At 40.5% G+C, this 19,815-nt stretch overlaps 1 protein-coding gene across 15 annotated transcripts in view; it reads right to left on the bottom strand.

Annotated features, from left to right (window-relative positions):
- Nucleotides 1-1,075: 1,075 nt before the first annotated feature.
- The window catches only part of BICD1 (BICD cargo adaptor 1), a 130,366-nt gene continuing 111,626 nt past the window's right edge, over nucleotides 1,076-19,815 (bottom strand). For 5 of the 15 annotated variants that reach the window (XM_081023978.1, XM_081023987.1, XM_081023990.1 and 2 more), the window contains 2 exons: nucleotides 5,045-5,120; nucleotides 1,076-2,337 (listed from right to left, as the gene is read on the bottom strand). In XM_081023978.1, coding sequence (XP_080880104.1) covers nucleotides 2,253-2,337; nucleotides 5,045-5,120 — 161 coding nt within the window. In that variant the 3' untranslated portion in view covers nucleotides 1,076-2,252. Of the gene's footprint in view, nucleotides 2,338-5,044; nucleotides 5,131-19,557; nucleotides 19,678-19,815 lie in introns of those variants that run through there. The other 10 variants (XM_081023989.1, XM_081023992.1, XM_081023982.1 and 7 more) reach the window with 8 other exon arrangements.

Below are 19,815 nucleotides of genomic sequence, written 5' to 3'. Positions count from 1 at the left end.
GTCACAAGCCATTTAAAGCCAATGCATTTCTGTTTAATTAAGTCCCCAAAGTACCACATATTCGCCCTTAAGAATCAAAATATGTTGCTTTCAAGTGGCTTGTGGATTCCACTGCTAACTTACTTTTTACCTCTGACTCTGAATCTCTAATCCATTACAAAAGCTCAGCTGTTCTGTTGTGATTCTATTACAGGAATTGCTGTTTAGGACTATTCTGTTTTTTAGCACCTTGGTTACTGGTTTTGTAATGATTGTTAGGCACAATGATTGGCCATCTAGACTATCCTTGGCTTAAAGTCCTCCCTTTATTTTTATTTTTTGGTAATAAATGTATCATTTTCTTTCTCTCAAATTCAGATGGCTTAGGCCAAATTATCCCAGCTGCCTTTGATTTATGTCAAGGCTGCCGCATGGTTCAGGACATCTTCACATTTATGCCTTGTGGATCATATGAACACTGCACGAGTAGGAAAGACAAAAAGATGTGAATCTGCCCAGGCCTTATTTATAATGTATTAAGGCTACCTGTTTGAGAGCAAGAATTCTGCTAATTAGCACGGATGGGTAGAATTGTATCTGGGGAATGCAACAGACGGATAAAAGTGATGACTCTAAGCCTAGTCAGCAGTCTGACTCGCTGCCAGGCAATGTGCAAAATAAATCTGAATATTCTTGGTTTTCTTCTATACTCACTGCTCCTCAAAACATTTGTTAAAGGAGAGATTCTTAGAGTGGGAACGCTGTGCAGTGCAGGAACAGAATCTGCTTCCTGTGTGTCACCTGAGTATTTGTCATCAAACTGACAATGAGATAGATCTTTATAGTAGCTGGGGGTTTTGGCAAGGAGAAAAAAAATGCACTAGAGCAATAATTTAAAACAATTATCTTCAGTCCAAGACATCAATCCCACCTGCACAGCTAAATTCACCACCCAGTGCAGCTGGAAATGTACTATTTTTTGTTACATTTAGTTACCTCCTCTTTTTTCCTTGACTTTCTTTTGCCAAGGGAAGGCTTTAACCTGGTTAACACTGAACTTGGGAGCAGCAAGTGAAGAACATCCTGAACATTTCAGTTATAATATAACACAGCATGTTTACTTCAAGTTCATTTCCTTTTTTTTTTTTTTTTTTTTTTTGTCCAGATACCAAACAGAAAAATGAGCAGCACCAAGTCATCAGCTTATCTGAAATGCAAAAAAGGAGGGAGGGAAGTCCCTAAAACAAAACAAGCACCTCCCCAAAACACAAAAGTTAACCACAGGGAAACAATTATTAAATGCACTGTTCACTAAAACCCATTTTTGGCTTAATCAGATCCTAGTGAAATATTAAAACAACAACCAGCAGCTAATATCATATTAGTTATAAAATAAGTGCGTAAACAATACCAGTGCAGCAGAAAAGTACAAGTCAATGGGCACAATACAGGAAAAGTTAGACATGCCTGAATTCTGTTGATGTTGGTGGGTTTCAAGTGCTTCACCGTGTGCCTATTTATTTCAACAGGATTTGGGCACATCCAGCTTTTTCTGCAATGCCCCCAAAGTTCACATTCCAATTCAACACACTTTCAACATTTTTTGTGCAATTAAGAAAAAGAGAACACCAGGCCACACACTTTGGCCAAGTGAACAATCCTCAGTTACAAAACAAAAACCCTAACTGGGGGGAATCATTCCCTAGGTAAACTATTTCTGCGTCACTTAAAAAAAACAAAAACAACCCAGAAGAAAAACATTCACACGGCATGGACTGTATTTCTAATAAACTCATGGTGCAAATATGATAAAATGAAAACAAAGATATTTAACACCCTTTAATCCACATAAAGAAAAACTAGAGTTGTGGCTGTGGCTCAACTGTCAAAATCTGGTTTTGTAACACATTTTCTTATTTTCTTTGTTTTGTTTCAGTAGTTTTAACTTCCCAGCATATTAGCAGTACAAGCCAAATGGCTGGGACAAACATATTTTGACATCCAAACTGTAGCCGTGATTATCTGGATGTAACCAGAGGAACCTTAAATGATCTTCTTGAACAGTTCTGGCACTGTACTTTGTGCTCTTCCATACATCCTCAGTTGTTTTAAGACCATAGATATGTGTCCGGACTCATCAATGCAGCAAAAAGGCAGCAATGCCTAATGGTTCCTTCGGCGCAAACTGTACCTTTGCTGTGAGAACCCCGACTCAGTTTCTTTGTGGGGGCTTCCCTGCCCCCCGACTCTTAGGTTGCATATGAAGATTAGGCTTAAGGAGGAGGCTTAGGTAGACAGCTGATGGGAGCACACTGAGAGCTGGAATGTGGCTGTTCTTCTGGAAGAGCTACATCAGGACTGAAAATAAAAAAGGGGGAAATAATTAATATATCACCAAGTCTCTGTGCACTCTTGCTATGCCGATTATCATCAACATCATCATCTGTTACCAGCAGGTGCCAGGTGGGTTACAACAATTTAAAGTTCAACATTAAAAGCAGTTAAGATAAACTGCAGCCACAGGATGGATCCTGAAAACACATTATCTTAAGTTTTAAAAGTATTACTATTATTATTTATTACATTTATATACCGCTCTTCATCCAAGGCTCACAGGATAGCTTACAATATAAAAACGCAAAAATACATAACATAATACCAAACAAAAACAATAACCGCCCCCCACTTCACGCAGTTTAAAAAGCCATAGATTGTTTAATTAGCCAAAGGCCTGGAAGAAAAATAATGTTTTTGTCCTGGCACCTAAAGGTATGTAACGAAGGTGCCAGGCAAGCCTCCCTGGGGAGAGTATTTCACAAACAGGGAGCCTTCCCAACTGAAACTGCTCCAACGTAACAGGACTAGACAGGGCTCTGGTGAAGTTAATGTCCCAGTAGGAACAAGCAATTTTATCCTCTAAATGCTTTACAAACAAGTCACAGCAAGTTACTGTTCATTCTGTCACCTCTTTGGGGCCAGAATGTAAAAGACCCCATACCCCCCACAGAAAAGCTCTGCTGGACAACACAAAGATGCAATGCATGACTTCTATGCTGCTTTTACTGCCACGAGGAAGGCTTGATGATGAGCCCTCAGCATTGCATTTGACTGGAGTTTTTCTCCACTCATATGTTCAGACCCTCTCCCAGCTTATTTCCTCGCGCTAAGCTCGAGTATACCATGGAGCCAAGCAGGCTCAGAAAAGTGGGAGAGGTCGTTCAGGGGCGTTCGTATCAATGGCCCTAGCCACTTGGATGTTCCAGAGATCGGTCAGGGCTTCAACAGGAGTGACAGTCATAGCAGCCAGAAAACTCCCCAGAGCCACCTGGAAGCCCATTGAATCCATCAGCCTCCAGCAGCAGACCTTCCTTATAGGTCCTCCGCTTCAGCAGTAGGAAGAAGGTGCTAAAATTATAAATCTCAACAGCAAGTGATCTGATTATGACAAGAGATTGATGTAAATATTCTCTACTTTCTGATCACCCTCGTCCTGTCCAGTTGTGAAAACAAGGTTCAGAGTGTGGCCTGCCGTGTGCGTTGGGCCGATGACATGCTGGGACAGCCCCATGATCATCATGGCAGTCATGAAGTCCTGAGCCACCCCAGAGCCAGTCGCCTCAGCATGGATGTTGAAGTTCCCCCAAACCAGCAGTCTGGGAGTCCTCAATACTGCCTCTGAGACCAGCTCTGTCAGCTCAGGCAGGGAGACTGCTGGGCAGTGAGGCTGCACAGAGAGTCTAGAGAGAAAGAGAATTTCTATAGACCACAGCAACTCCCCCTCCCTGATCCTCAGGTCTGCCTTGATGCTGCACTGAGTACCTAGGTGGGCACAGCTGGGTGAGACCAACTCCCCCCTGCTCATCCACCCAGGTTTCAGTGAAACAGACCAAACTGGCCTCCACAATCAGATCATGGATGAAGGAGATCTTACTCTGAACCAACCAGCTATGGATTGTAGATTCAATGAACCAATTAACACTAAAAAATGAATTTCTAAGCTTTCTAGCGGCAATTCTAGAGTTTTTATAAGAGTGCATCCATTTTTCTTAATTTCACTACATCTATTTCCCAACTGACTGAAGCCTGTGCTGTTAGTTTTTTGTTGGTGGTTCCAGAGAAGGGCTGTCCTTGCAGGTTACACAATTTTACTTGAAACGAAAGGTGAAATCAAGTTACATTATTTTCTGAACATTTCAGAAGTTGTGGGTCTTAAATTGTAACCACTGAAAAGAGGTCTTGCGAGAGGCCAAGCAACTGCAAAACAGCACCTATAATTTGGCCAGTAATCTCCCATTGTGACTGAAATGGCTCCCAATGAGCAAACATACACACCCAGCTTTAATTAATTATTTTGCAATTCATAAGAAATCCAAACCCTAGCCATCATAGCAAGGCAGCAGCACATTACTCATGGACTGTGTTAACAAAATCAAAAATAATCTATTTCTCAAAGATTTTAGATTGTAACACCCTTTTCTCAGCAAAGAAACAGAACTCTGCTGAGTGGCCAAAAAATGCCTTATGGCCGGGTTGTCATTTAATAAAATTAAGTCAGGCTGTCTCAGGAACTTCTACTTCCATGTTTTTGTCATTAACTGTTACTCAGTAACAAGCCCAGACTCTCTCTGAAAGGTTGCTTATGAAATGAATGATGTTAATCAAGAGCTTTTAGTGTAACTGAGTGCATGAGACATCCCTGAACTGTTCTGCTTTGAGGGACATTTCAAGGATGCTGATAATTTGTCCTAAAACACATTGTCCTTGCTGCGGACCACAACAGCAGTCTTCTTGCTTTCCTCTGCTAGGCTTTAGCTAGACTCTCAGCTGGTATTCACACATACAAATGCAAAAAAATCAAATATATATTTGATTTTTCTTTTCTTTTTTTTAAAAAACAAGCCATGTAGAAACTAAGAAGTGGAAGGATGGAAGGGAGGTGGGGTCAGGAGTGACAGCTGCATAGAAAAGAAGTATGGTGGGAAGCTTGGCTGTTGTCCGTGGCAGACTGACCACAGCATGCAGTGAAGAGCAAGAGGAGAAGAGAGAAGAGTTAGCCAAGTATTACCTGACAGTCTGGCAGTCTTGCCTCCTGGCTAGTTGTGAGCCGTGTGGCGGTATGGAGGCAGCAGGCTGCTGACAATCTACAAGAAACTGATAAATTAGACATATATACAAAGAGATGACACAAGGGGTTAGTAAGCTATAAACAGACAAGGCAGGTGGTGGAAGAGATTTAGTGAGGAATTTGTGCTCTGTTTAAGAGCTGGTCGGAATAAACTGTGAAGATCATTACAGGTTCTTTCACAAATGCTAATTTACCACTTGGTAAAAGGTTACTGGTATCCCTGCAAAATCTGACAGGAACACTACTGCCTGTTAATAATAAGATGAACAACAGCAGTTCTTCATATTGCTGAGGGGAGCAGGGGCTAAGTCTGAATCCATATAATTAAATATTTTGTTAATAGTGTTGTGTTATGAAGCAGGTCCCTATTACGGAAATACACATAAAAACAACATGAGAATGTGTTGTGCAAGTCTATTTTCTGGATTCTATACACTTATCAGGAAAGTGTATGCACATGGCCATAATTATGTCTTTTAAAATATTCAAATATGAATTTCCAAGTACTGTACAAAAATTAAACACAAGAGTCACGTAGCCTATGAATTATAGATTATCTCCCTTTATTCTCACTAGGTGCTATAAAGAGGCTGAAAATCCTTGAGAACCTACCCAAATAAAAAAATAGTAACATTCTCAATATGCCCCTAGGAGATCCCTTCAAAATAGAAGGTGCTTCTAGACTACCATGTGTGGTGAACCTATGGCCATTCAGATGTTGCTGAACTAACAACTGCATCCCTGGCTACTGGCCAAGCTTGCTGGGGCTGATGGGAGTTGCCATTAAGCAACATTGGGAAAGCGAAAGGTTCCCCACTCATATTCCAGACAGAGACTTAATAATTCTGGTGAGTTTTCTGTAGAAAGGGTAAATACATATGAAATGTGGATTTTTAAAATTTACTTTGTGATGCCAACAACAATGGTGCATGAAACTTCCATGCCTGAGGAGCACTGATCCCACAATAAACATGAAAGCATTGTCACAGATATATTATTTTTGGATGTGATTAAAACACTACTAAGGCACAGAAGATAGTGAAACTCTTTTTCCGTCCCTGGTCAAGTTACTGAGCGCTGATTCATGTCAGTCTTAAAATGCATGGCTGACTGTTTTCTTCTCTCAGATGAGATTTCAAATGTGACAAAACCGTAAGATGCTATTCAGCATGTCATTCCTCAGCTCATTTCAGGGTTGACTGCATGCAAAAATCCCAGCTTGTGGCAAAGCACTCATTACATCTATTTCACACAACTGTAACTTGAAATCAGAATGTCAGCAAAGATACGCCTGCTGCATACCTAATGGCCCAGGATTACTATAGGTTCCAGTGACTCTGAGTGTGCTTTCCTTTCCTTTCCTTTCCTTTCTCGTTTCCTTTCCTTTTCTTTCCTTTCCTTCCCATCTTATTTCATACCCAGGCTGCCTCCAATTCCTTACTCTTCCTAGAGATCCACACTGCCCTCCAGTGGCACATAGATATAAGCAAGTTTTGTATTTGGGCCAGAGAATGGCAGTATATTTATGACCTTGAGAAAAATTACCTTCAGCAGGAGGGTTATTACATGCCACAATGTGTGGAGTTATTTTACTGACACAGTTGAATTGCAAAATGCTCTGAAATGCTGGGCAGAGCTTGGGAGTTATTCTTTGAGTAATGTAATATATAATTAAGAAGCTGTATTATTATAGAATTATTAGCCACCTTGAAATACTGTGCAGAAAGGTAGGGTAGAAAAAAATAGAGATTAAGATTTTTTTATCAAGTGAACTCAGTGCTGAACTGATGAAGTCACAATAGGGGAGAAAGCATGTTTCCAAAAACAAGATTTATTTTTTGGGGGTGACTTTATAGGGGAACTATTCTAGTCATGATCATGATTCCAAAAAGTTATATACCCCCTGGATTTTTCATACTGAGCTTTACAGTGTTTTTTGACCAAACAAAGGAGAGTTGGTCAGTGTACTTTATTGCTAGGGCGGGGGGAAATCAAGGTTGAAATCCTATGCAAGCTCCAGTATTTTTAGAAAAAGTTATGAATTTGGGAACTTTACAAATTTAATATTCTGGATAAATGATGAATGTTAATAATAACTATTATATAAGAAATGTTTTTTTAAAAAATCCTGTTCCATGTGAGAAGAAATTATTTTATACATCTTAGCTATATTAAATGAGAGCAAAAGTAAGAGAAGGTGGGGTTCCTGCATTATACCAAGTTAGCAGACACCACCCCTAATATTATGAGCCATCTGTTTTAGCCATCTGTTTTGGAGTGAAGGGGCAATAGGGCAATAGGGCAAAAAGGTTATCTGGTAATTAAGGTGCCTGGTCGAGGCAAATGTAAGATATATGGCTACTTGTCTGCCATTTATGGATAGAAGGAAATATAGCTCTTTGTCTCCCATAAAAGGTAATAGGAAATGGGTGTATCCTTTATGATTGGTTCTAGCAAACAGCCAATAGGAATTTCAACCAGGCTGATTGGACAGAGGCAGCCAAAGGAGGAGCAAGGGGGCTGGGCTGAGGAAATATAAGTGCTGGCCATCAGGGCTGGAGGGGGCAGAGCTTTGGTAACCATATACCACTGTGTCTCTCATTTATTTGTCTGACAAATAAATTATTATTTTAATTTCTCTATTGCTGCGTTGAATATTTCATTCCAGCTAAGCGTTAACCACAAGCAGGGTGCTACAATAGCTCTAGCATGTATTAATCTAATTAATGCATGAAGGGGTTAAAAACATAAACTGTCCTGCCAGGCTTAGCCTATGTCATCACCCTTCAGCTTGAGAAGAATTGGATTACCAAACCCTTGTTTTCTCTCTCTCTCTCTCTCTCTCTCTCCGCCCCAAAATGTGGATTTCACTATGAGAGGAGTTCTGAGCAAGGTTTTAAAAAGCCTTATTTTGTTTAAGACCAGAATGGATTCTGAAACTAGTATGTAGCATAGCTTGGAAAGAGCTTTTAAAATGGATATTTTGGGACTCACTGGACGGGCACATTTTAAAGGGTTTACAGCCTATATTTCCAGGATTATCTTTGCTGTGTGTTTTGTGATATTAAGTCTCTACTCGGGTTCTCTCCAGATGTTTTGAGACTACAGTTCCCATCATCCCTGACCACTGGTCCTGCTAGCTAGGGATCATGGGAGTTGTAGGCCAAAAACATCTGGAGGGCCGAGGTTGAGGAAGCCTGTCCTAGAGGCTACTAAGCATGCTCAGACTGCACTGGGCTGTTTTGGGAGGAGCATTCCCTTTGTGAGGTTTAACAAACATTTTGTATTTCTGCGTACTTTCAGAGTCCACTACAGCAGTGTTCCCCAACCTTGGGCCTCCAGCTGTTTTTGGACTACAATTCCCATCATCCTTGACCACTGGTCTTGCTAGTGAGGGATGATGGGAGTTGTAGTCCAAAAACAGCTGGAGGCCCAAGGTTGGGGAACACTGCACTACAGCATCCAGAGACCTCCCATTTGTTTCTCAGTGGCCCTATTTTGGCTAAAATCCCGTCAGCACTCAACCACCTATGTTTGTTATTAGAGAGGGTGGTGCTCAATCAAAGGTCCATCTGGTCTAACATTCTGGACAATATCTCTGGGCGCTACAAGGAGGTCATGAAAGGTATATCCTTCATCCCTTGTTTGTCCCCTGCATCTTACATTCTTAACACTTACACACACACACACACACACACACACACACACACACACACACAGTCTCCATACATTGAGGTTCTATTGACAAATCACAGCTCATAGCTGTTTCATCTTTTTCCCCAAGACCCAACCTTGTGACCATCAACACATCTTGCAGATGTGAGTGCTAGCTTGTTCATCTGGACAAATCTCTGTTGTTTGGATATATGCCTGACCACTTGTCACACTTACTCGTTTTTTAAAAAAAAATACTCAAAGCACGTAACAATATAAACCTCATCAACAATAGAACAATTACAAATATTAAAACAAACAATTTAGGAGCCATCAGCAATAAGTCAGGAATTCAAAAAATAAAAAATAGCCTCCAGCAGACTGTTATTAAAATGTAGCACATAAAGCCTCCTAGAGATATGTGTTTTTACTATCTACCCAAAAGCAAATGTCGCTGGGGCCACACAGAACTTCTCTGGAAGGGCATTCCGTAAGCTTGGTGCAACAACAGAGAAGTACAGTGACATACTGAGTGCCTCAGAAGCTGACCTCATTGCTCAGGCATTGTTTGTTATACTGCTGATAACACTATGTTAATGTAGCAGTATTTGCTGCTAGCATGAATTAAACTGTTCTTGCTCCCCCATAATAAATTACAGTATGCAGTAACAGAAAATGCCTTTTTCAATCTTCCTGCAGGAAGCTGGAGTCCTCTTGTAAATTAGTTTCACTCTTCTCTCATAGTGCAAACTGTATTGATTTGAACCATGATGATTGTATTAAAATCTGTATAGAATATTACTTGGAAGGGGGAGGGAATATATTAATACAAAACTGTGGCAACAAAGGCAACACTCAGCAGAAATGGTGCTGGAGAACCAGGCTGTCACTGCATAGTTGTATTAAGACTGAGGGTGTATTCTTTAATGTAACATCAGACGATGAACGCAAGCCTCCAGTTAGTGAAAAGCATTTCTCATGTTACACTTCAAAGACATGAGAAAGTGCTTATGTGTCACTCTTGGGTCAGTCTTAATGTGTTGACTCCCAAACTGACCTATGATCTTCAGAGTTCTGTCCTTTATAAGTGAATCTAGGAGGAGCAAGCCATGTGCACCACTCATTCAGCAAGGTATTTGCAGGTGCTAGAATTACTGCCTTGTTTTTAAAGCTCAAAAGAAGCAGAAGTCATTGGACAATTCTATAAAAGCAATTTGTTCATTGTAAAATGGAAGGAATATTTCCCCCAGGTCAGAATTTCCAATTATGCTGGGTGGGGGGGATATGTGGCACTCCCTGTAGGGTATATTGGTCTCCTTGCTTTAATTATCTGTTTCATAGGCTCCTTAAATTATCTGCCTTTCTAGACACTAGACTAGACCTCTGCTTATGGCTGATTGAGGCTGGCAGCACTAAAATTATATTTGCTTCTGCCCTGCTTCTGCTCCATGGATGTAAAATCTTTCTTTCCCGATGAGTTTATAATGCCCTTTGTTCAAGACTCAGGATGTATTTTCACATAAAATTAAGTAAAAATTTAAGGCTCCGATAATCCACTACTGCATTTTTTCCTCCCCAGATTTCAGGTTTTTCCTCTTTTTTTCTTGCCAGAAATAGATGTTTCAATAATATACATAATGTATACCTGAAGGAGAGTCACTACTCCCATTATTCAGCCCAGACACTGAGGTTCAGTTCCAATCCCTTCTGGAGGTTCCCTCACTGTGGAAAGTGAAGTTACGGGGAACCAGGCAGAGGGTCTTCTCTGTAGTGGCACCTGCCCTGTGGAACAACCTCCCACCGGACGTCAAACAAATAAACAACTACACAACCTTCCAAAGACATCTGAAGGCAGTCCTATATTGGGAATTTTTTAATGTTTGAGGTTTTGCTGTGTTTTTATTATGTTGGAAGCCACCCAGAGTGCCTGGGTCAACCCAGTCAGATGAGTAGGGTATAAGTAAGTTGTTGTCGTTGTTGACAGAAGGTAATAAAGAACAGAAGGGCTTCACTGTTTCCTCAGCAGTTCAGAAAACCAATTGTTCATAAAGAATGAAGTTATTTCAGAACTAGTTGCTAACATTTCATGATTTCTCAGCTAGTTTAAACTTTAGTTTATTGGAACAAGCCAAGTTCAGAAATCATACTTTGATATAGGTTTATTTCAATAAACCATAGTTCAGACTAACCACAATTTTCCTTGTTGGGGTGTAATAACAAATCAGTCACTTTAAATCCAGAAGCAAATGGTTCCCATTTCTTCTACTTGCACTCAAGACAACGCAAGAGAATGTGATTTCAAAACTGGACAATGTTTCTTTGAACTCTGGTGATTGATCATGTGAATAGATTTAACAAAATATGAGTAGCCTGAAAATCAAAAGTGGTGCAGAAAATCTCTCTTAAACTATCAAATGTATCTTAGTCTACAACTGAAGCATCTGATCAAGACCTGTATTTTAAAATGAGCTTAAAGATATATTTGCAAATGTTTGTATGTTTCATGCCAGGCATAAAGCAGCTGGCTAAGCACTTTGGCAGTTGTTTATCTTCCTGCTCTCCTGGAAAGGGCCCCCCTGATTTATAGCAGTACCTCAAAGTTGTAAAAGGGAATTACAGGCTGGGAGCAAAGGTCATACTGACCATACATATTACAGAATACAATCAAGCTGCAAAAACACTAATTAAGAGTTGGTAAATAGTAAGATTTATAATAATACCATGTGCCTCCCATCAGAATCGAGTCATATTTTCCTAAGGTTAAAGGGCAAGAGCTAATGGGAAAAGCAGCTGGCTGAGAACCATGAGCCATCTGTTTTAGCCATTTGTTTTGGAGTGTAGGGATAAAAGGGCAAAAGGTGAATTAAGGTGCCTTGTCGAGGCAAATATAAGATATATGGCTACTTGTCTGCCATTTATGGATAGAAGGAAATATAGCTCTTTGTCTCCCATAAAAGGTAACAGGAAGTGGGTGTATCTTTTATTATTGGTTCTAGCAAATAGCCAATAGGAATTTCAACCAGGCTGATTGGACAGAGGCAGCCAAAGGAGGAGCAAGGGGGCTGGGCTGAGGAAATATAAGTGCTGGCCATCAGGGCTGGAGGGGGCAGAGCTTTTGGTAACCATATACCACTGTGCCTATCATTTATTTGTCTGACAAATAAATTATTATTTTAATTTCTCTATTGCTGCGTTGAATATTTCATTCCAGCTAAGCGTTAACCACAAGCAGGGTGCTACACAATTGCACTATAATCTTAAATGAGATTCAAAGCAAAACATGGCTTCATTTCAGGAAGTCAGGATGATGGTTATTGAAAACCACTATGACAAATGCTCAGATAAAATATGAACCACAAATTGTGAAAGATGCGAACAGTTCTAATAGGATGTCTGTGTGTGGGCTAACAGGATAAAGGAAGCTATTAAAGATAAGAAAGCTTCCATTAATAAGAGAAATCTTGCCCAAATTAAATGATAGGAAGAGGAAAACCTCTAGCGTAAAGCTTGCGTAACTATATTCTCATCTAAACCGGTTTACCTTGGGTTCCATAATAACCAGAGAGACAAGGATCCTGCAGACTCTAGAAGCATCTCCAACTAAGAGAATGAACTTCACTTAGCATGTTGCTGCTCAAAATAAGTTGTATAAGAAAAGTAATGCATTTTGGGAGTAAAAGATCCTGTTATACAAAATTGGGGTACATGAAGATAAATGTGCCTTGAAATAGTTGTACAGATAAAACATGAACCAGGCAAATACACAGAGCAAGAGTGAGCCTCCAGTTTAACTCTGAGACCCCTCCGAACAGGTAGCAGGAAGTTCTTGATAACATCATTCCTCCACAACAAAGCTTTACACTTGCAAATCACTCAGGAAGACCTGTCAAAAGTGAATAATGTATTTGAATAAGGGCCAATCTTTGTCAATTAGCTCTGACCCCAAGGTGTTCACCAATTCAACAGAAGGCTCCAGCAAGCCTGGGAAAGCAATTAACATGCCTTATTCAAATATGAGTGACAGACTTGTAAATATGTTGCAGAAACATAATGGAGCATTTACATGTACAACCCATTTCCATGTATTACATTTTGGGTGTTCTTTGGGTAAGGGGCTGGACCATTTCTAAAGGTTTTAGAAGTTGTTCCCTATTTTTGTTCCGAGGTCCCTCACTTTCCTTGCATGGTGGGGGCAGGAAGGACTCTTTGCAAATAGACCCATAAAGAAAAAGTCCGCCTTGCTTTCTACTACCTGGCCTTGCCTCTGTTTTCCTATTTCTCTGACCTACAAGATGATCCTTTGAGGGAGGGAAGGCTGTAAGAGTGCCCCTCCCTAATTTGTATAACAATCATAACATCACATATATACTGAAGCAGTCTGAGCTTCTGCCTTCTGGAAGAAGGTATAGGGTTATAAAGGCCAGGACTAGCCGCCTGAGAAACAGTTTCTACGCAAATGCAGCATAAGGGGTCTCTATAGTATAGTGTATTTTAAAATGGGGTTTCAGAGTTTTTAGGGGTTTTTGAATGTTTTGTGTAGTTTTGCAGTAGTTTTATGTAGTTTTTATGTAGTTTTATGTAGTTCTTCAATTTCAGTGTTCTGCATGGGACAATGACAATAAAGATATTGTATATCATGATTGATTTGTTTGAAATTGTCCAGTAGCACCTTAGAGACCAACTAAGTTTGTTCTTTGTATGAGCTTTGGTGTGCATGCACACTTCTTCGGATGCATATCTGAAGATATGAATATCTGAAGATGCATTCCTCAGATGGTATCTGAAGAAGTGTCCATGCACATGAAAGATCATGCCAAGAACAAACTTAGTTGGTCTCTAAGGTGCTACTGGACAATTGTTTTATTTTTTATATATTTCTACTGCGTCAGACCAACACAGCTACCTACCTGAATCTAGGAAAGGGATGTTAGCAAAGTATCCCACACACTAACCACACTGTATCAGGTCTCTCATACCCAGACAACAGAATTAGAACTCTATATTGTTTTTAAGTTCTAATAATAATAACAACAACAGTAGTAATAATAATAATAATAATATTTTTTTATTTATACCCCGCCCTCCCCGGCCAGGGCCGGGCTCAGGGCAGCTAACACCAAATCTAAATTACAATAAAAAGTAATGGGGGGGGGACCAGTTAATTAAAATACGGTTTAAAATACAGCTTAAAATGCAGCCTCATTTTAGTATTCACCCGTGCCAGCTATCCACGCTGGTCCTACATGGGCTAGCAAAAAAGCCAAGGGAAAATTTATATACCAAATCCCATATAAGGGGTCAAAGTGAGTCCAAGCCGAAGGCCAGGTGGAACAGCTCCATCTTGCAGGCCCTGCGGAAAAATGTCAAATCCCATAAGGCCCTAGTCTCTTGTGACAGAGTGTTCCACCAAGTCGGGGCCAGGGCTGAAAAGGCCCTGGCCCTAGTTGAGACCAATCTAACCTCCTTGAAGCTCGGGACCTCCAATGTGTTGTTATTTATGGACCTTAAGGTCCTCCTTGGGGCATACCAGGAGAGGCAGTCCCATAGGTATGAGGGTCCTAGGCTGCATAGGGCTTTAAAGGTCAAAACCAGCACTTTAAACCTGACCCTGTACTCCACTGGGAGCCAGTTCAGCTGGTAAAGAACTGGATGAATGTGATCCCGCGGCAAGGACCCCGTAAGGAGCCTCGCCGCAGCATTCTGCACCCGCTGGAGTTTCTGGGTTAGCTTCAAAAACTTCTTTTAAAAAGCAACTATTTAATGGTTGTTTGAGGTCGTATGTTGACTATGCCTAAAGAGTGCTTACTAATGGTTCCTGATAATCATGGGGAAAGTGGCAAGTGGGGTGCCACAGGGTTTTGTCCTGGGCCCATTGTTGTTCAACATCTTTATAAGTGATTTGCATATAGGAATTGAGGAGACGCTCATCAAACTTGCACATGACACTGTTGTGGGAAAACTCCACACTGCCAAGTTCGTTTTCAGATGCAACTGTTACAAATTGACTGAGACCAATCCGTAAAGGAAGAACACCCAGGAGGGTGATATTTATTACTGCTGCAGCAGGATCCCCAGTCCACCAAAAATGGTGGGCATCGAGATATAACCTATGGCGCAGCACGCTGTGATTGGTTACATTCTGCTGCAGAATCGCGCCTGCAGTTTTCATTCATTCTTTCTTATCAGCTGTTGCATTACCAATGTACCATTTCAGCAGCTACCACTATGCCTACGTGACAAGCTCCACTCTGCTATGGTTATCAGCTTACACAATTGTCAGTCTACATAAAATATCAGGCATACTTGAACATTCCATATGTCAGGCCTTTCTCTGCTCATTTTCCTCACAACATCAAGCTAGGAAAGGTAGCTAATGTCACAGAAGGCAGAAGCAGGATTCAAGATGACCTTAACAGATTGCAGCACTGGGCCCAAACTAACAAACCACCTGCACATCTGGCAAGAGCGGTGGATCAAGGAGCATCCCCAAACTACACGCCTAATCATAGGGAATCCAACTCCCTTCCAATCAGGCTGTATAAGACATATTGTCTACTCACTAGCAGTACTTCTGTTTTGCCAGGTTTAAGTTTCAACTTGTTCTGCCCCTCCAGTCCATCACAGCTATGAAGCAGCAGTTCAGCCTTTTAACTGCCTCCCTAAGATCAAATGTCTAGCTTTGATGAAGGGCCTGTGGTCCTTTCTCAGAGCCAAGGTACCAGAGAATCATCACCATGGTGTTGGAGAGGAGGAAAAGGAATGTGGGCAATGGCTTCCACGCTGTGATCTTCAGATGAACGGCTGTATATAAATCTATCTATCTATCTATCTATCTATCTATCTATCTATCTAATAATGAAAGGGATTTAACTACAGTTGCTGCTACCAAAAGTTCACCATGGTTCCCACTTATCAAAATGGAGCACATCCGAGCTAGATATCTGACAAAGCTCCCACCTGCTGCACTAAGAATCGCTTTTACAGAATTACGATTCCAACTGATGCCCTCGGCGGAGGTGGATGGTCGGTACGGCAAAGTACAATACAAGGAGAGACTTTGTCTGTGTGGGCAACCTTGTGTAGAGGACCTGTTGTTGTTGTTGTTGAGTCGTTTAGTCATGTCCGACTCTTTGTGACCCCATGGACCAGAGCACACCAGGCACTCCTGTCTTCCACTGGCTCCTGCAGTTTGGTCAAACTCATGTTGGTAGCTTCGAGAACACTGTCCAACCATCTCGTCTTCTGTCGTCCCCTTCTCCTTGTGCCTTCAATCTTTCCCAGCATCAGGGTCTTTTCCAGGGAATCTTCTCTTCTCATGAGGTGGCCAAAGTATTGGAGCCTCGGCTTCAGGATCTGTACCACTATTTATTGCAATGCCCGCTATATATAGAACCAAGAGACCAATTTATAAAACCCCTGTTTATGAATGGAATACACTCGAACAAGGTGGAAAGGGGGAAATGGCTGCTGAGTGATACTGATGACTTTGTAACTTATAAAGTAGCACTATATGCGTTTGCAGCTAAGAAGATCAGGAGAAAAGAACTAGATAAAATAGCGGTCAATTGCAAAGGTGATTCAGACATTTAAGCTGGCACATTCTACCTGAGAACCCCCTGCTACTCAATCGTATGCAACAAATAATTTCTAGGAGACACGACTGTGGTTTATCGTATTTGCAGTGCCTGATGTTTTTATGGTTTATGTTATTTAATAATGGGTCAAGAAGAGGGTGCTGCTGTCCACAGCTAAGAGGAGCAAGGGAGCAACAGCCAGATTATGCTCCCATAGTCTGGTACTGGCTCTGTCGTGCATATTTAACTTATGAAATTTTCTGCTGCAAGATATGGAGATTGAGATACAGAGTTCTACTTCAGGGATGGGAAAGCTGTGGCCCTCAAGATGATGTCCTCCATCTCCAAACATCCCTGACATCTGGCCATGTTGGATGGAAATTGGAGTCAAACAACATCTGGAGGGCTATAGATTTCATATGCCTCTGCTAGGGATGAATGAAATTGTCAATTTCATTTCTCTAAGTTTCTCATTTTTCCAGTCTTAAATATACTGCTGCACATTTCCACACAGGTTTTTTTCCTCTTATTCTCATGGGGGGAAATCTGCCTTTTTGTGTAAATTTATCCTACTAAACACATGTTCGTATGCATTGTTGATTAATATACACATTTTTACAAGCAATTTCCCCATATATAAAGCGTTTTGGGATATTCTTCCTCCTAATATATGCAAATTGTATGCAGATTTTCCCCAATACATTTATATTGGTTGGAGAACTTCACTGTAGAATTTGGGTGTGTGCAAATGTAATTTTGGTTTGGGGAATGGTTTGAGAAGTGTGAATTAGTTTCTCATTAAATTACAAAACAAAATCAAATATCTCCTCAATTTCTACTCTTTACAACAGATAAGCCTTCTATTAGAGATTTATAGCTCACTTACAGAACTGACAGAACGCCTTGCTCAAAAGCAAGTGACAGTTAAAAGCAGTCCATCTGTAGTGTATTTGTGCATTTCTATTACACTTCTACAAAATGTAACAAATACATGTATACAAAGAATAATTGTGAAACCCTGTAATTAAAATATAATCGTGATATATTTTTAAGAATTTGAAAAAAAATAAAATATAGTGTTTTAATCATTCCTCACTAAATCTACTGACAGTCTAGCCAGCAGGTCAACAGGTTAGTGAAGTAATAGACAGAGAAGATTATTTTTTTAAATGATTTTTTCATTGCCTTATGCAGTACACAGCAAAAAACATTTAGCACTAGGAGTGCACATGCTCATATTAAAAATGTGGCATGTAATTTCCATAGTACAGTAGGAAAAGATCTTGTAAGCACCTTGATTTTGATATCATTCCACATGGCATCAGTCTGAAGTGAAACATAATCTGCTGGGCACATTCAATTTAAAATATCAATGGGCACTGGATCAAGAGTTTAAAGGCACAACCAAAAGGCATTCCTGGAATATATTACATACTGCATAACCGAACAGAAATTCCATTAATCTTGATGTTATTATTAGCTGGTTGTATTAGGAGAGGCAGTTATGTTGTAAATAATATTATGCCACAGCTAATAAACCCAGGATCCATTGGATCCCAAGCTGCTTTCATTGCCATTGCTTGGCAGCATCAGACCCATCAGATCCAGATCCTCCCCAACTTTCCAAAATGCTCATTGTGAGCAGTAGAGCTGCAGATGCAGAAGTTGCTCCTCAAAGCCCCATCAGCATGGGGAATAGTTGGGATTGGGAAACAGTTAAGCTGAATTCCGTGGTGCACATTAAATTCATGCAGGGCTATCAGCTCCACAAACCACACTAGTTCCCCACAAATGCACCCCAAAATCCTCTGCAAAATGCAGGCAGACATACTCCTGGGTGGAAAGGCTCGCATTAAATTTCAATACAATCAGCTTGCACAACGAGCTTGCAACATGCACTCTGCAATCTGGGATGCAAAAGAAAAGGGGGCAGCCATTCACCAAGTCAACTTGTGTGAATCAGCCATCATTACTGATTGATACGCCTGCCTTCTCCAATGTCCAGCACAATGCAGTGTGCTCATATGGAATGGAAAAAGTAGGTTACACACACAAAAATCTCATTAAACCGTTCTGGGGGCAGCAGGAACCTAAATTTATCAAGGGTTTGTGCTAAGAATTCCTAAAAGATGCCAACAAGTGTTGTAAACAACAAATGATTGAGGTTACAGTACAACATGCCAAAGATTGCTGTAGTATGCCTGAAACTGGTGCCTCCTTGTGGAGAGCTGATTGACACAGCTTGCAACTATAGCCACTGTACTCAGCTTGCAGCTATATCCATGTGGGTTCATTTTTAAGAGGCAACCACATTACTGATAAACCAGGCTAAGCTTGGAACCTGTAAAGACCAACTTCGAGAAGAATGCATTTTAAAATTTATTTTAGCTATGTTCTACTCTATCTGTTAGTGTGCTCACAATTGCTAGTAGCAAATTATGATATATCTGATGTTTATGCATATATTCTGCTTCAATACTTTCCAGCTGTTTTATTTAGCGAGGTTTGGCAGAAGGTACACAAGGCTTGCTTGCCAGTAAAAGATACGATTTTAATAAGGTGGTCCTGTTGTATAAAACTCAAGATGAAAATTTGGAAGAGAAAGTAATAAGCAAAGCACAGCAGTGAATTTGTGTCATCACAACTATTAAATCATATTGCTCAGCATGAAATGTATGCCTTCAGTCTTGTCTGTAGTGCTTGGAAACATAACCAGACCAGAGGAAAAAGCACAAAGCAGTGGCACCAAGAGGTAAAAGTATGTTTTGCTGGGTTGATAAGAAGTTAAAACCAAGAAAGGCCCTTAGCAAACTTTCCCCCCACCATTTGGAATTAGCTTTCACACAACTGGAATGTACCACAGCTGGAATGAATATATATGCACATGTAATGCTTATTGGTTTGATTCAATGAGCATATCAAATATGGTAGATCTAAAATAATAATGAGACAAATACAGGATAAGACATGATATGTGAAAACTGCAGAGAAAAATTAAAAGTTACTATGATACTAGGGGCTATAACAGGGCTGCGGAGCCTGTACCCTGCAGATGTTGTTAGATTCCATCTTGGATGAGCCCTGGTCAACACAGCCAGAGGTCACTGTAGTCCAGAGTCATCTGCAGGGCAACAGTTTCCCCCATCCCTGCTCTATAAGAAGCATCTGTTTTCATTTCAGAGCAGCATAGAATGAATTGGTTGGATGTAGAATACAAAAGGGTTGCAATCTGCCTGATAATAATTTTGATCCACCTGCATTGGTACACATTTGGTTGCTCCAATATTCAAACAGAATTGCTTGCAATTCATTTCAAAATGATGTGTGAGAGAGATGGGATCATACCTAGGAAACATCAGACTACAAGAATCAAGTTACTATTTGCATATTAAAGAGGCCATTATTGCTTTCAGAAGAGTTACTGAATTTAAAAAAAAATATATATTTAAAAATGGGATCTGTGGTCTGTCACTACAATCACCC

Source organism: Podarcis pityusensis (genome assembly GCF_964106645.2).
Source record: "Podarcis pityusensis genome assembly, chromosome: 10".
In the NCBI taxonomy this organism is placed as follows: Eukaryota; Metazoa; Chordata; class Lepidosauria; order Squamata; family Lacertidae; genus Podarcis; species Podarcis pityusensis.
The sequence above is the reverse complement of the archived record's forward strand: the minus strand, read 5'-3'. Positions and strand labels throughout refer to the sequence as shown.